Source organism: Stegastes partitus, unplaced genomic scaffold, assembly GCF_000690725.1.
Source record: "Stegastes partitus isolate 25-593 unplaced genomic scaffold, Stegastes_partitus-1.0.2 Scaffold808, whole genome shotgun sequence".
Lineage (NCBI taxonomy): Eukaryota > Metazoa > Chordata > Actinopteri > Pomacentridae > Stegastes > Stegastes partitus.
This window is the reverse complement of record NW_007578539.1, coordinates 132,635-150,460: the sequence shown is the minus strand read 5'-3', so window position 1 is coordinate 150,460 and position 17,826 is coordinate 132,635. Positions and strand designations below refer to the sequence as shown.

General features: G+C 46.9%; 1 protein-coding gene across 3 annotated transcripts in view; it reads left to right on the top strand.

Annotated features, from left to right (window-relative positions):
- The window catches only part of LOC103365074 (ephrin type-A receptor 4), a 58,120-nt gene that overhangs the window by 22,563 nt on the left and 17,731 nt on the right, over nucleotides 1-17,826 (top strand). For all 3 annotated transcript variants that reach the window (XM_008292407.1, XM_008292408.1, XM_008292405.1), the window contains exons 4-7: nucleotides 2,316-2,471; nucleotides 9,225-9,560; nucleotides 16,107-16,231; nucleotides 16,343-16,502. In XM_008292407.1, the coding sequence (XP_008290629.1) occupies nucleotides 2,316-2,471; nucleotides 9,225-9,560; nucleotides 16,107-16,231; nucleotides 16,343-16,502 (777 nt within the window). The remainder of the gene's footprint in view (nucleotides 1-2,315; nucleotides 2,472-9,224; nucleotides 9,561-16,106; nucleotides 16,232-16,342; nucleotides 16,503-17,826) is intronic.

The window sequence follows — 17,826 nt, the reverse complement described above, 5'->3', positions numbered from 1 at the left end:
TTTTTGCAACTGTGAAGAAAAGAAATGGAGGCTTCACGCACCCCTGCAGGCTACAATCAATGAGGCCCTTAGCTTAGCGTTAGCGAGTGAAGCGACAGGGATTTAGCCCTGACTGAGTGAGTGGGAACGGGCGAAGAATGGCTCAGCAGGTAGCAGCTAGCCCGGCTCGGTTAACGCCACGCCACGCTAATCCAGCTCCGAGGCTGCGGGGCAAAGAGCCTGACTTTATTAGGTCTGGAAAGGAGGGATTTCCCAGTGTTTTAGGGGGTTTGTGGATTTCCTCCGCTGTTTGTATGTGTGAGCTCGTCGGCTGCTTGATGGAATGTGTGTTTTAGTTGAAGGACGGACTTCCTCCTCGCCGCGGCGTACATGGATAGGCCCTGATTTGATTTCTGGTGTGGCGAGCAGATGTGGGAGTTTGTTTACGCGACTCCGTGTAGGATCCCTGATGTATTTATGACTGTGGCATTGAGATCCACATGCCTTTCAAATGTACTTGAGATCTGGGTTTTGTGTGTTCGGGGGGGATTATTTTACTCCAGCTGACTCCAAGTGTGTAATTATCTAACTTATATTGGGTACCAAGAGGATGTTTAGATGGTGAGAAGATGTTTTTTTTTTAATCTTACCCAGACAGACAGACCATCACGGCTCTTCTAACTCAACCCAAACCGATCCTCCCGTCTCCGAACCGTTCGCCGCCCACCTCCGAGCACACGGCGGCCCCGCTGACTGACAGGTTATTTTGTCCAATCGGTGTTGCGACTGTCTGCGCCGCACCTCTCGGAGAATTGTTCTTTTGTCCTCCTCTTCTGGTTCAGCGCTCAGGGGGTGAAATATAACCCCGCTAGGCTTCCCCAGCCATTATAGAAACGGATAGACGGAGGAGAAACTCCTTGAAAGACGAGCCCTCCAATCAAACTGTCAGTCAAAAGAAAAGCAAGCGCCGTCGCCAAAAGTAGGAGAAGTGTCACTTAGGTTACCGTTTCAGACTGAGGTGTGTGTGTGTGTGTGTGTGTGTGTGTGTGTGTGTGTGTCAGGCTCAGCAGAGTGAAAACAGCCGAGTGAGAGTGACAGAGCTCCCGGTGTGCCAAGTGTGGTGGCATTTGTTTGTTAAATGGTCTGAAATGCCAACGGCTCCGGTTTCATCGCAGCTCCGAGTCTTGCCAGCAGAGCATCGCTTAAATTTGTGAGAAAAGACAAGAGGTGGTTATCTGATCTCCTCTTTGTGTCGGAGGAAACGGCACCCTTTACTCCTGTTCTGCTGTTTTTGATAATACGACGCAGATTCGTGAGAAAGGTGAAGGAGCTGAAGATGGAATGAAGAAGACCAGGGGAGGAGGAGGAAGGAGAGGAGCAGCCTCTCGGCATTGTTTTCCTGTTGCTAATTGGGGGGAAATGGTCAAGATCACAGCATTCTCTTCTTTTCTTGCTTGGGGTAAAAAACAGAAAGGATGTCAAGTGCAGTGTTATGGCAACACGTCTCACGGCCAAAACCTCAGACAGGCGCTCAGAACGACTCCATTTGTGCTTCACGTACGTCGGTTCTGTTGGTTGGTCCAGTACACTGCTTTGGTCCTGACTAAAATATCTCAACAACTACTGGATGGATTTCCAGATAGTTTTTCCACAAACCTCTATGGTTTAACGTGAGGACTTCCCTTATAGTTTTACAGTAAAAGCAATGAATCGGTCTTTATTTATTTTGTCTAATTCTCATTTTCGTGCCACAAATGTCTCCATGCAGGAAACAATCTTGGTCTCTTGAACTATCAAGTATAAACAAGTGAAAATACTGGTTGTCCATGTAGCATTCTTTATATGCAAGAACACACATTATGAGGGAAATTATCAGCCATGGTTTACTATTTTAAGTTAAAATTGTGTTGTACTGATGAAAGCTTCAAAAACAGGTTCAGACTTGCAGGAAACAGGAAGGAAAGAACCTGTCAGCTGTCAAAATGGGACTTTTTGTCTCGTTATTCTTCTTCAGAATTGGTTTGAACACGTCTGGCTCAATTATTCTTGCTTAGTGTAGAGTAGTTGTTTTAGTAGGTGAGCTGGTGTGCTTGAGCTGCAGTGGTGAAAGGAGCGAGTGGCTAGAGAGGCAGGGGCTGCATTGATTTCCATCTCAACACGGGAAAGATTTGTTTTCATGCAACGCTGATACACCGAGATGAGTTTTGGAGGTTTAATCAGAGGAACTTTGACTTTATGCTGTGCTTGTGTTTCATGTTGAAGCAAGATGGTGTTGCATGCTGACACACATCCACATCTAACCAAAGCCTCCTCTGTGCTGTCCTGTCTCCTCTCAGCCTGTAAGATCGGTTACTACCGCGCTCTGGCCACCGACGGTTCCTGCTCCAAGTGTCCGCTCCACAGCTACTCCGTCAGGGAGGGCTCCACCTCCTGCGTCTGCGACAAGGGATACTTCCGCTCTGAAACGGACCCGGCATCCATGCCCTGCACCCGTAAGTACACCCATATGTAGCATAGCAGCACACGACCAACACTTCCAGTACGCTGTGGTTCTTAACCCAGCAATGGTATGGAAAAGAACCCCAACACACACACAGACCGACTGCCTTCATCTAAACATGGCCATCGAGTCTATCGGTCTCTCCGTCATGCAGTGACAGCCTGAACTACCCCATCACACACACAAACACAATCCTCCTGCACGTACATAAAGCAGGCGGCTGCTGGTTTAATGGCCGCCTTTTGATTCCAGGTGGTACTTAGTGATCAGTCATGGTGACACAGAACTAATGAGGGTATAAACCGCTGCATCCCAGATTCAGTCTTCCACAGAGAGAGGCTGCGAAACAGCAGAGGTTGCCGAGAACAATGGGAAAGACAAATAGATAAAATGTTTTGGGGGGAGGTGGCGGAAAAGGTGTGAACACAAGTGCAGGTGGAGACGGATGCACAGAATGAATAAGATGTGATCGAGGAGCCGGGTGAAGGTGCCAAGGAGAAAGGGAAAGTCACTAAACACAGCCATGCATCACGCCGAGAGGAAGGCGTGCAGCGCGTCTTCACTTTCCCCCGATCCGGCCGTGAGTCATCCCCCGGTGGTTCTGGTTCTTCCAATTCGGCCCCCCTGACTCACCACGTCTGTGATAACAAATACTGCTAACAATCCTGCTGCCTAATGATACCTCTTCCCTTTCTCAGACCTCGGTCCCTCTCTGACTCATGGAACTGGGAGCTCGTTCTGGTAGAAAGATACACAAACAGGGAGCGAACAGAGAAAAACCCACACAGCGCACAAATCCCCGCACTGTCATTTCCCAGCAAAATAACTAGATTCATGCTTTACATGCGACAGACGTTTGTGTGTGAGTGAGTATGTGTCACAAAGCAATTTTAACAACCAAAACATCTGTTTAGCCGGTTAGCTCATAGCTGGCTCGCCGTTCTGTCAAGTTCCTGTGGATTCATCACTCAGCAGAACAGTTCATCGGATCAGACGAGTAGATGAACTGCCCCCCCCTCCGCCTTCCCCTGAACTAATTATTCCCCTGTAGCGCAGTATGTGTGCAAGATCACAAACAATACTCTTTTGTGGAACATTTTTGGAGATCTAAAACTGCTCCGTTTTGGCTGCGTTTTTGGTGCTAAGTAACGTTTCCCGCTGAGCTTTGCAGTGATTTCCAACTGTCACCAAAAGAGTTCGGTTGGATCAACAAAACACGGCAGAAAAGTTTGTCATGCGGCCGTTGGACTCGCGTCAAACAAAGTGATGAGAGTCAGAAATAGAAAGCTGCAAAAAAAAAGGTGTTTTGTTTACGTGGAGCTGTCACTTCATTAAAGCTGTGATTCTGGAAGGACATCTACATCATGTTTAGGTTTGTATTCAAGGCTCCGTACAAATGCCAGAATTAATGCCAAAAGTCAACCTACAAGGAAAAATGCATCCAACATTTTAAATCCACTTACATTAAAATAAATGAATGTGTTTGGGTTTCAAGCTGTTAGTCCAGACTTTAACCTGATCAGCTGAAAAATCAGTAATAAATACAATTCATGATATTCTTTACCATTACAGCACCGTATAAAACATGATTATTATCCAGTTATTGTGACAAACAGCCTGATTTCTGATACGAATAAAGGCAGCCGGACTCTAAACATGCTCTGAAGCTGTTTGCTGTTTTCTCAGGACGTGATTTTGTTTTCAGCAAACCAGCTCCATGTGTGTTTTCATCTCCTTGTGATAGAAATCAAAGAGGAAAACAAGTAAATAATAAATTTTAAAAAATGCAAGCGAGCTGTTGATTATGAATCCCGACTACTGTGCTGCAAATTACATTTCATGAATCTGACTCGCAGGTTAAAAATATTCCTTCATATCATTTTCACATGCGTTTAATAGTTTCTAAACCGTAACAACAAGCCGTCCTGTCGTCCTCTACCTGCGCCGCCACGTCGCTGCTTTCCTGCCCGGTTATGGACGAGCGGGGAGGTCATCCCTATTGTCTTATTAGTCAGCGCGGCATTTCACGATGGCTGCTGCAAGCAACAGCTGTCGAAGCTCATTACTTGGCCGGTTTTATTGGACCCTGCGCTGTCATCTCTGCTACATTCCTGAGTCCACGGCTAGTAACCGAACATTAGCCCGACTCTCCGGCCGACCTCTGGCCCTCCTCGTCAGCTGGTCAACATTTGATCTCTGAACTCTCACCCCGGCTGTCGACTGCTGTTTTCCTTCCCCGTGCGTTTTCCTTTTCTTCTCCTTCTTCTCTTTTACTTCTCACCCACAACTTAGAGCCCTGTAATTACGACTGTCACTCACACATCCTTCCTCGTCCACATTTTGTTTTCATTCTCTCTCTCCTTCTCTCTAAACCCACTCAGAGTCACAAACGCAGCAGCAGCAGAAGAAGGGAAAAAAATAAAAAAAAGCTCTTAAATTCATTTCCCAGTTTGCCTCGCTGAAGGTCAGGCTGGGAAAGAGCCAGCATCTCTGGTAATTGGGGAGCATGTCTGTATATATATGTGTGTGTGTGTGTGTGTGTGTGTGCGGGTAATTGAAAACGCTTTCCTCCTCTCTTAGCTCGCGGTCCGGCGATGCAAGATGATGATTAAAACTGGATGTTGTGTAATTCCACGGCGGTGCGACCGTTTCTCCCGCTGCGTTCGAGCTGTCAGCGTTGCATCTTCGCTGGTTTTTGCGGCGATTGTCGCGTTGATGGAGCGCTAATGTGAGCTACGTTTGATTTCCAGATTAGAAACAAGAGCCAGTCCGTTGCTTTTCCTCCCACTCTTTGGATCAGCGTTGCCCGAGGAAGCTGGCAGGAGAAATGAGTCACTTTTTAAAACAAGAATATTGGAGATTTTTTTTTTTTTTCTTATTTTATTTCTTCTTTATCTTTGTTCAAACTGTTTTTGTGGTTTATTTTTAATTGTTGTGCTTTTGCGTCTTACTTTCATTGCTCTTGCAGTCTTTTTTATTTTCCTTTGAGGCAGTTTTTTTTGTAGCTGTGCTTCATTTCTCTTTAGTTTTCCTAAAATGAGGGCAGGAATCCTTCCTCTGAGATCCACAGGCAGCTGCACGGGAAAGCTTGATCATTTTCGCTCCACGTATTTTACAGACCTTACCATACGTTACACGTATCGACATTTTTGATGGATTCAACAGGAAGGAAACGACACAGCTTAACCAAATATAATATTAAAATACAGGGCAACACACATGGATGTGAGTATAAATACACACCACCGGGCAGTAATGAGGACCAGGGACAGACACCCATGGGAGCCGGTCGCTCCGCTGTGTTCAGGTTATATGGACGGGGGTGTTCTCCGGTTTGGGGTTTGTGCCGGCTCTTGATGTGTTTCTCAGATTTTTTCCCAGTTTTCTTAGCGGTGGTTTTTGTGGAGGAAAAGGGAGGGACGGAGTGAGGAATGAACGCAGCGCAGCGAGGACTCGAGGGGGGCATTGAATGAATCCCAGCCGGATGGTAACAGCGAGGTCGATGCTCTGGCCAATTTAGCCGGCTCTCTAACTCGGCCCTGCGCAACACTCGGCTAACAATTACTGATAGGAAGAGACAGAAAGAGAAAGAGAGAGAGAGAGGGGTGGAAGAGGGTGGGAGCGACGGAGGAAAAATGAGAAAGACAGATTGAAGGAGGGGAGAAATGGAAGCAAAGGAGGGACAGGAAAGAAAGAAACAAGGCTCCCAGCAAATTGCGAGGCCATAAACGAAACGGAAAAGGAGAGGAGAAACTTTCTACGTCTCCCTCTGGGTTCCTCCCGTATAGAGAGGGAGTTCTCAGGCCGCGTTGAGCTAACGTTGTATGAAGGTTGCGCGAGCGTTGTGCTCCCGTCTCTCCCTGCCATCCAGGATTAATTACCGGGTGTCAGTCACAGCCGACGGCTCTCCCACGCTCCCTTGCTCCCAGTGGTGCATTCTGGGAGAGCGACAGGTACAGCCAAGGTAGTTTGTATGAGTGAGTGTGTGTGAGTGTGTGTGTGTGTGTGTGTGTGTGTGTGTGTGTGATGCAGGACGTGGTGGAATGTGTTTAACGCAGCCATAAACTTCTATAGTGCTGTTGCCTTGTTTGTCGTAGCAACAAACAAACACAATAATCTTTGCGAGGTGATTACACACACACACACACACACACACACACACACACACACCTGCCAGAACACACACGCTTACTGAAATCTGTTTTCACGATAATGTTACAGGACGTGTTAGAGGCGTGCTCATATGGTTTCCTGGCAGAGCGAGAAGAGAGGACTGATTCCACTTTTTGTGGCTGTATCCTAAATAGATACGAGCTAGCTTAGCTTAGCATAGAGACTGAAAGCAGAGGGAAACAGTTAGCCATGCATTAGCCTACTGATGGTGTCCTTCAAAGGTCAATAAAATTATGCTGTGAAAACTTAAACAGCTTTGATTTTCAACTTTCCAGCAGCCCTTGAACTCGTCATCTGCTACTACATGCCATTCCATCGGAAATGACCAAATGTAAGCTAAAAATTAAAATATTTCATCCAAATTCTCAGTTAAAAATTCATCAAAAGGAAGCTGCAGATTCTGTAAAAAGCAAAAAAAACCCAACAATCACATGACAAAAATTCAGGGACTTTTCCACTGAACTGACGGCTGTGGTGACACAAAGCAGAGACGAGACAAGAATGGAAAAAATAAAAACGTCAGCAGTAAAACATCTGTAGTTTATAGAACCACCAGCTTTCAAATATTTGATAACATCAAAATTGTCGCACATGTTGATTCCAGTTTATTTAAATTTTTGTAAAATAAAAACAAAAATAGAAACCTACTTTTCTTTTTTGTGATTTTTTTGGCATTATAACAGCATTACACAAGTAAAAATACACTGTTAAGTTCTCTCTGCTTGTAGCCATGAATCTGCTGTTTCCATATAGGACCACAGTGAGTAAAAACGTGGCAGGAGCAACAAAACACCCACGAAAGGCCTTTGGTTTGGTTTGATGCATGCAAAAGCAAATCTCAGGTGTGGGGAAAAAGGAAGAATGAAATCACTGCGTTGAGTGCTCAGACCTCCTTCACCAAACACCGTCCGTCACCTTTGCTCTACTGAGTTTATGACACCTGAGATCCAGATAGCAGCCTCGTATCTCAGCGTCCTATTAAGTATTAGTGTGAAGGGAGCAGAGGTTAGTTAAAGCCAGCGCACAGACAAAGACGCTATTATGGTGACGGTTTGTGTTGGCACCTTAATTTAGAAACCTCATCTGTAACTGGTTCCCATTGTCTGAGCAGCAGACGGCGGGGGGATGAGGTAGAAGAGCAGGAGAAGTGGGTGAGGAGAAGGAAAAGCAAGGAAAAGGGGGGTCCTTTATCATCGCTTTTAATGGGAATTTATTAATAGATTTTCATCACAGGGTGCAGTTGGTGATATGAACGCAGCCTCCTCTCTATCCTTTCATCTGAAAGCTGGTGTCCCGTGCAGCTCAACAGACCCGGGCCCAGCGTCGCCCTCCCTCCACCCAGACCCGCTCCCTCCACCCAGACCTGCTCCCTCCACCCAGACCTGCTCCCTCCACCCAGACCTGCTCCCTCCATACTAATCAGCGGCTTTCTGGGCGAGCAGACGGTGTTTGTCTTCTCCGTCTGTCCTTCTCCATCTCCCTCCTCTCAGCCTCTGCTTCCCCTCACTGTTTGCTCATTCTGCCAGACTCGTCCAGTCCACAGCGTCTTTGCGAGGACGCACGCGTCACGGGTAAAACTGCGCTTCCTCGTCTCCATTAAAACGGCCACGCTCGTGCACGGACGCGCACTTCTTCTTCTTCTTCTTCTTGTTCGTCCTCGGGCGTGCACACACACTCCCACACACTGTCCCCTCTGCTGCTCTCTGCGTCTCTGTGAAATCACTCATTGCCACTCTGCTCCTCCAAAAATAACACTGATAATTAATTTCCGTTGTGAAATGATTCGTCTGTGGACTGACTAGCTTTCATATTTCACCCTGCATCGATCCCCCCAGTCCGCTCGCGTGCGCTTCATTAGTCAGAGGGAGAGAGCGAGGGAGACGGGGGAGAGAGAGAGAAAGGGAGAGTTAAGTCAATTACCGCCGCTTATGTTTGAAAGCAACGCAAAAAAACACATTAATTACAACGGGGCTGACATGTAAATTGGGATTGATGCGCTGGGGAGTTTGTGTCACTTGTCTCTGGAGCTGCTCGCTCATAAAAAGTACAGAGTGGAGGTTTTTACATCAAAGTGAGGAACTTAATAACAGGGTCCAGAGCAAACTTTGTCTAAAGTTATTGAGTGGGTGCCACAAAGCCGCACTGTGAGCGGCGGCTTCAGGCAGCCCGCCACCCTGCAGCTGATTCCACGGATGAATCCCAAGGATCTCTGCTGGCCTATTGGATTTCAGTTAACGTTCTGAATTAACTGAGGTGAAATCGGATCGTCCCACGCCAGTAATGGACAGGACATTAAAAGGGAACTCAAGAAGCCTCAGCTCTCAATAAAGGGATAGCCCTGTCAATTACACGCCTACGTCTTTGTATGGAAAGAACCAGTTACCACAATCACTGGTTCTCGACGCACACACCAAGAGATGCTGGTATTAATGATGAAAACTGATGTGATGTCTCCCTTTCTGCTCCATTTTTCACCAGCGACCACAAGTAAATATGAGCGTAACTCCTGCTTTGCATTTGGCACGTCGCTGTTTGTTCCGCTGCTAACAGCATCAACTCCTTCCCTCCACAGGCCCTCCATCTGCACCGGTCCACCTCATCTCCAACGTGAACGAGACCTCTGTAAACCTGGAGTGGAGCCCACCCCGGAGCTCAGGAGGGCGCATGGACTTGACGTACAACGTGGTGTGTAAGCGCTGCGGGCCCGACGGCCGGCGCTGCCAGCCCTGCGGTAACGGCATCCACTTCAGCCCGCAGCAGCTGAGCCTGAAGGGAACCAGGGTGTCCATCAACGAGCTGCAGGCCCACACCAACTACACGTTCGAGGTGTGGGCGGTGAACGGGGTGTCGCCTCAGAGCCCCGGGCCGGAGCAGGCCGTGTCGGTGACCGTCACCACCAACCAGGCCGGTAAGACGATGAGTGAACGGATGATTGTGGGAGGACGAGCAGGAGAGACGGTGCTGAGAGGTCATGTGACTAATGTGGACTCTTAGAGGCCAATAATAATGTTTTTTTTTTTTAGTGTTACATCAATGAAGGTTGACAGATGTCAATAGGTGGCATTGATTACCTCCAGAGTACATGATAGGTCCACTACATTGACATATCAATACATTTTTCACGCCTGTTCACCATTAAAATAGACTAAATGACATATTTTGCGCCTCTGAATGGAAACTCCTTCTGGCAGGTGTGAATTCTGGTAACGTTTTTAAATAAATCACCTAAATGACACCATTTCCCAGAACCAGAAACTGTTAAAACAGAAAGAATGATCAGATTTTTATCTTCCTGCCCTCCTCTGTTCAAGCCACATGCCATGAGTGACTCAGCAGTTATATGAAAAAACATTCAGGGGTTTACCGTAATGTCCAGACTATTGAGGCACCTGAATATAAGCCACTAATTTAAAAAAGAAAATGTGTTCATATACAGACCGCACTTGTCTATAAGCTGCAGGTGTCCACGTTGGAACATGAGATATTTTAACATACACAGATACGTAGAGGCTTTTTTCTGAACAGTTCCTGTAACACGGCTGGTTAAGGAAATAAAACTCCAGCAGCTACCAGGAAAAGTCACTGATCGCTGTCTTCATGTTCCTCCTGCACTAAAACCACTAAAGTCGTCTTCTTCAGTGTCTTCAGGAGCTGAACAGCCTCAGAATCACTTCGTCACTTCCTCTGTCGCTCTAAACGTCACTTTGGTCTCGAGGCAAATTCATAAAAATTGTAAAAATCCATAAATTATTTAAGCCGCAGCGTTCAAAGCGTGTGTGAAAAAAGTAGCAACTTATAGTCTGGAATTTACGGTAAACTGGGCTGAACTAACGGGAGGCCGTGATGGAAACAAATTAAAAATACAACTTGTAAAATATACACAGGATGTATAGCCACCATTTTTTTTTTTCCAGTTTTGCTAACGTCTGTCAGCGCTTGGAAAAATGTTGCAGCATTTCTGTAAAGCACATCACCGATGAAATGAAAGTTTTTCTTGGTTGGATTTTTCGCAGTATAACTTTGCTTTACTGCACAGAGGACATTCCTTCTAGCGGCGGCTGTGCTGTTTCCATCGAGGAGCAGGACTTTATGTTGCAGTAAAAATAAAAACATGAGCCCATAGTGAGTAAAAATGTGACAGAACGGACAAAAACTGCTCTGGGGTCAGAAGATTAAACCAGAATCCTGGGACCTGGTGAAGAAGATGATAAAGATAAATGCAACTAAACAACACTACTTGTTTTTTATACCATGCTGCCAATATATATATATATATATATATATATATATAAATATATTTCTGACAGCTGTTCTGGTGTTTTATTAGCTCGACATATTGTTAATACATATTAAAATAGTTCCCGCTAGGAAACATTCCAACCATGTTAACTTATGGTTGTTTTATGAGACGTTACCACGGATTAGACTTCATTCTTAAACCTGGAAACAACACTTATTTTCCTATATGAGAAAGCCTCCTCGTGTTTGCTTACCTAACCGATCTCCAGCGGTTTACTTTCCCGCAGATCATAAAATCCAAGTTGGATTCTTGTCTGTGTCGGTGGAGCGAGCGTCTGTTTGATGCAGAGCGCAGGTTCGTTACACCGAACGCCTGGAGTACATTTTTGGGGGCAATCTGCGTGTCAAAACATGTTTATTAAAGTTGTGAATAATTTGGGCGAAGGCTGGGTGATTACTGAGGAGGGTGATGGATTCTCAGCAGGGGGAAATGATTTTCTGCAATATTTCACTGGAGTTTTGCATAATTAGGCATGAGAAGCCTCGGCTGAAGATAGGGCCACCGCGCTATATTTAGCTCCCGAGCTAATGAATTAGATGAGTTGTATTGATCTGCGGAGGCTTCATTACAAATGCTGTTAGGCCGCGCGTGTGTCGGTGTATGTGCATGTAATTATTTTTGTAGAGCACACCCATGAATACAGCCTCTCCTTTAGAGGGGCCCTCCAGCCCTGGGGTGCGTTCAAAGCCTCCCGTTGTTTTGCCATTTAGCTGTTTTGTAACCGGTTGTTGTGCAAATGGATTTTATGACCCTGGTCCTTTCTCTTCATCCCTCCCTTCTCTCCTCCGCTTATAGCCGATCATTACCTTGGTCTTCTTTACTGCTCTGCTCTTGGGTGGCGAGCTAAGTGCCTTTTTGTGCTGCCTTTTTTTTTTTTTTTTTTTCTATTATCACTAATTTCCGTCCATGGGAAAAGCGAATATCTTGAATAGGACTTGGACCGGCAATTTGAGGACACAGTGGCTTGATTTATCAGCTGGAGTCAGGAAGATAGAGATGAATGGATGTGCTGCCTGTGGGGGAGCTGCGAGTCCTGCCAGACAGGCATGTGTGGGAGCAGTAATGGAGCACACCCCGGAGTCCACGCCGAGGGCTCGCAACAGCACGTCTGGACGGTCACACTGATGCACGGTTGCACAAAAAACTCCAAAGTGCACGCTTTCAGTGGTGGATTCGTACAAAGACATCGCCCCACACACACTCGCTCACACACACACTCGCACACACGTGTCCCCCTGAGGTTGCTCGAGGCTAATCTGCTGACTTGAACTTGTAAGATATAGATGATGTTGCCTTTGGCTCGTCACTGGTGCATGTTTCACAACTGTTCCCCAGGATTAGTTATATGAAGCTGCAGCTGGAAGCTCTATTAGTGTGGATGTGTATCTGTGAAGGAGGGGCTGCATGCGTGGCTGAAAGTAAGAAAATGTGCGACACAGAATGGATGGAGACGATCTGCATTCGCCTCTCAAACAATGTCGTCTGTGTGACTCCATATGTGTGTGTCTCTAATCATTTGTGTGCATGTGTGTGTGTGTGTGTGTTAAAGAGAATAGCTCCAGACTGATTGGATTTCTTCCTGCTAATGCTCGGTAGGGGCTTTGGAAGCTCTGGTTTCAGCCGCTGGTAATCCAGCCAGTCATCTGTGGCTGTCCCTCTCTCTGTATCGCCTCCCCTCATCCAGACACCGTGGATTACACATTTATTATGATAGATTTATTAGGATTTATAAGTGCTGTGGAAAAGACACCCCCGCCGCCGCCGCCGCCTTCCCATAAAAGTTCAAATTTCGGCGAGAGAGGAAGAAGTGAGGTAGGCAGGTTGGAAAGGAAGGAGCGCTTATGTGTGCTTTTTTGCGTGACAGCGAAGAGAAAGAAGGTGCGGTGGAGAAAAAATGAAGGCCAGCAGATAAAAATGAAGACGCGAGGGTTGTTGATTGCTGTGACCAGGCATGTACGAGGAGGTCAGATTCCATGTGTCGCCATGAACAATTCCACCGCCGTAAATCAGCCGGGGTGTAACCCTTTCACCCGGACTGCATGGGGAACGGGAAGGGGGGATGTCCAGGCTTTGAACTGACCCCTGGCTGCAAATGGATGTTTTCTCCCCTTTTATGGGATCAAGCAGCATGTGTGTGTGTGTGTGTGTGAGAAAACGTGAAAGAGAGTCGGAGAGTGAGGTGTTTATGTCTCCGTACAAAATACTTGGCAGGCTGAGGTGACTAAAAGTGAATTAGTGCATGAGAGGCCGTGTGTGTGTGTGGGCACGTCTGTCAGCGCACATGTGTGTGAGTTTCCATCTCTTTGGCAAAGCGGACAGACGTGCATGTGGAAATGTGTTTTGAGGAGGTGGAAGCGGGGATCCACAGGGCGGATGAGGGGGGGATCTTGTAAGCGGGAGCCATTTTCCCGACACCCTGAAAAACGGCTCCCTCCTCGACTATTTTTCCTTGGCGGCAGCAAAATTGAGTGACTCAAATCTGGCAACCAGGCTCCAATCTGGCAACCACATGTGCACCCCGGCCCCTGTCTCTTTTAATGTCAAACTGTAATCGACCGCATATTCGCGCAAAATGCTCGCGCCGACCGCAGATGCTCCTCGCTGCACAAATACTTTGTGATGAACATGCTCGCGAAGACAAACTCGCTCACCGAACAAGCACGCAGACACAAAACCTCACAACGAAAAAGATAAATAAATAAAAAATCTGCTGCACTATTCTTCTGGGAAGGTGATGTACGAATCAAGCCAGAGCCTGTGTCTCTGCCAGGTTTTCACTCGTTATAATGTATGCACGGATGGTATGATTGGGTTTTTTGCTGCCTGTGTGAGATAATGGGGCTAGGTGTGTTTTTCTATGTGAATTTCTATCTTTCTGTTTGTGTAATGAGGTCCTTTGTGTTGCAGCGTGTGTGTGTGTGTGTGTGTGTGCCGGTGTTGCAGGCTGTGAAAGAGATTTTTTATTTTTTTTTGGAGAGCACAATTCTGAAATGAGATCTGAATATTCATTGCGTCTAACACTTATTATTCCACCAGCGTGTTTAGCCCACGCGTTCAGGAGGCAGTAAGAAATTACAGACCTGCCCCACATATTTAAATTCATCTACAGAGGTGCCAGCAAGTCTAGCAGGGTCTGCCCAAATCGCAGCCTCAGGTGGAAACGCTTCCCTATTCAGGGAAGACATCTCAAATTTAGCCGTGCATCAGCTGTGTGCGATTTGTACACATGTGGTTCGACAATGTTTTAAATTCATCAGTTTGCTTTTGAGGCATTCGTCTGACGAGGTCCTAAAACTTGGTCCTGATGGATCACCTCTTAGGGTGTCCGGGCTGCTGTGTCATGTAATAAACCCGAGAAGGGACCGCTCAGAAAATCACTCATCTTTATCCTCACATTAGTCGAGGGAAAAATAAAAACCCAACAAGAGCAGCAGAACACGATTAAATCGCCATATCTGTCATCTTTGGAGGGAAAGATGGATGTGCGGATTACCTTTGGGGAATGAAGGCCCGTGACCCTTCGGGATTTTTTCTTTCGGAGTCGGAGCGTCCTCGGTCGGCCCCCAGGAGGGCCTTCAAATTGGCTCTCGCTGCCGGGCAAGATTGATCGGAGGGATACAAATGGCCGCCATCTAATTGTTTAACGGAGACGCAACACATTAGGCCAACAGGATGACACAACCTCGGGTTAATCTATTTACTAAGAGACGTCTGCAATCCCATCCCTCTCCGTCTCAATCTCAACCCCCGCCGGTCACAGCCCCCCTGCCCCCCCTCCTCGTCCTGCCCCCCTGAAACTCAATCCATCGCCGGTGCTTGAATTCCAGGCCCGTTTGAACTCAATCCGCGGCTAAAAGCAGGGTTTTGTTAGCATTAGCTCGAAGGCTAGGCTCCCTGGAGCCCCCGCTCAAAGTGATGAGAATGTATATAATGTCATAGATAATCCAATCATAATCGGTGGACCGCGAACCCCTCATTAATCATCCCACTGTAATTTTTTAAAAGGCAGATGGTCTGGAACGAGTAAGGTTACAGTAATCACCGAGGAGCAGAGGTCAGAGAGTGACTCCTTGTGAACTGCTAAGAGCAGATGCTGTAAAGAAATGCTACCTGGCTCCAGTGGACACGTGTTTCTGTGTTTTGCTTTGTTCTCGCTCCACCGAGAGTCGATGAGGGAGCTTGTTGGGTTGCTGAGGGTGCTTGTGTGAATGTGAGAGAGGTTTTAAGCTCCTACAGGAATTTTGCTGATGCTAGAAGCCCAAAGCGCTGCAGATGTGTGTGTCTTTGTGTCCTATATCTTTTTGTCTTGTGCACCTTTTTGTGCCGTATCTTGTCGTCTGCTCTGAACTCAATCCGTACATAAGTGTTTCTCTGTTTACGGCACTATCTAGCCTGTGCCTATCTGTTTCTCTTTGTCACGTCGAGAGTGTGTATGACCTAATTTTAGTGTTGTCACACTCCCTGAAGATAGCGTTTTGATTTGTGCAGAGGTGACGCAGTGGAGGGAGGGGACGCCGGGTGTCAGCCATTATCTGTGCTTTAACCTTCACATGTTAAAGGCGTCTGAACGCAGATAGCGCGGCTGCTTGAAATATGGCCTCATTATCAGCTGCAGCAGAAAGGGCTTGGAGATAAGATCGCACACGGCAGCTTTAATGAAAACCAATTGATTTGCTCTCTTGATGACAAAGAAAAACACAAGAAAGGTGTGGAGCTCCTGTAATTTCATTCACACACTTTGTAGACGTGCATGTGTCCAGGGTGACCTGCCAATCTGCACAAAATGAAGTGAAGCAGAGTGTGTGAGAGGCTCACGTAAGCCGAGGTGGACTTGGATCAGTTTTATGGGTGCCAAGCATTAGATCAGAAAGGACTATTGCCCCACACTCCAGCTGTGGCAGTTCAGCTGTGGGACCGTGTGGTTCTGTAACGCCTTCAATCTTGAATGGAAGCCAAGTTCAAAGACAAATGGAAGTGATTGCCTTGTGGCCTGGCGCGCTGTTTGATTTCCTCAGCAGGAGCAAAGAGTGGAGGATTTAGGAGAGACTCAGTGTCTCCAAAGCTGAAAACAACATGGACGACTGGGAGAAAGCAGCAGGCTAAATATTTTTCTCTTCTCCTTTTTTTTTTCTCTTCCTTTGATCATCTCACTAGCTCCCTCCCCAGTGACTTCCATCCAGGCGAAGGATATCACAAGACACACCATCTCTCTGGCCTGGCAGCCACCAGACAGAGCCAACGGGGTCATCCTGGAGTACGAGGTCAAGTACTACGAGAAGGTGAGCGGTGCCACGGGAGAGTCTGTTCATGAAATGCTCTCAAAGATTTAAAGAGGTGAACGTGTTCTGCGAGCCTTTGAATCATTCGTGTTGTCTTTCTGTCTTCCTCAGGACCAGAATGAGAGAAGCTATCGAATCATCAAAACCTCTTCTAGGAATACCGACATCAAGGGCCTCACCCCCCTCACCTCCTACGTGTTTCATGTGCGAGCTCGCACGGCGGCCGGCTACGGGGAATTCAGCGGCCCGTTTGAGTTCATGACCAACTCCGGTGAGTTTAACCACAACCGCCTCCGCTCAGCTCGAGCCGATGATATCAGCGCACGGCGGAGCCAGGGAGGCCCGACGCCAGATCTTTCTGAAGAATCCTGCCATGATAGAACCTTTTATGAGTTTGTCTCTTTCACTGTAGAGCCATTAATCAAAATAGCTGTCGACTGTAAAAGATAAACGATATTGTGCTCCAGCACCTGACTGGCAACCGGAGCAAGTTCCATTATTCAAGTGTGAGTCTCAGTAGATGTGCCAGCGAAGGTTCAGACTATATGGGTTTTTGAGGAATGATACCGTTTTTGACATTTTTAGTTGGAAGCTGCTGATAGATACTTTGTGCTTCTCGTTGTTAAATTTAATCAATGTAAAGCCAAAAAATAAATAGTCACCATGTCGGCCAGACTCTGGATCACTACGGCAGCCTCTACGTGGGTGGACTCTGATCACAATTTCAAATTAGCTGCTCAAAGCCCGCTGACCGGCCGCCGGGTCAGTCAGCACCGTGTCACGCAGCGCAGCCAAAACTTGTTCAGAACCGCATTTCACATTCTAGTCGAGATCCCAGAGTTCTACAAAGATTTCCATTTGATGGAACTGGGCGGCCACAAAAAACAAAAAACCCACTTCAGTCTTGGGAAAAGCTGTTAGAAAATATATCTAATTACTGTCAGACAGAGTGGAAAAACATGACCCGAAGCTGCTAGAGGGGAATGAAACTAAACGTGAAGGAAGCTGGATTCAGGTAAAGATCCAAGACCGTCTTCTTTATGTATATTTTACAATCTGTTTCATGTAATTTGGTCATCCTTGTTCACACAACATCCATTGCGTGGGATCCTCCTCTGGTGCTCGTCCTCTTCTTTCTTGCTCTGGAGTTTTATTTATCTGAATCATGTCACGTTTGCAGAGCTACTTGAGGGAAACCTCAATGCATTTACTTCGCACCACCTACGTAGCAGCATGTGATCATTCAAACCTAATCGGCGACTTTCAGTAAATATTATTCCACATCACATTAACTGTTGGTGATGACGCACGGGGGTTACAGGGACACACTGGAGGTCCAGGTGTCTCCTTTGTGATGCAGATAGCCACAGCGGCGCATGATAATGACATGGTCAAGCACCCGTCCTAATGGGCCGGCATTGTCCCCCAGCGAGGCGTGCAAAGCAGAGGACTTTATGGGCAGGGTTGTAAAATGGAGGGAGCAGCAACGTGTGTGGACGGACACATGTGGAGGGAGACCGGTTGCTCTGACAAACACAGAATGTACGCCGGCTCGTTCGACTCCATCGAGCATAATGGTATTGACTTTGCTCTTT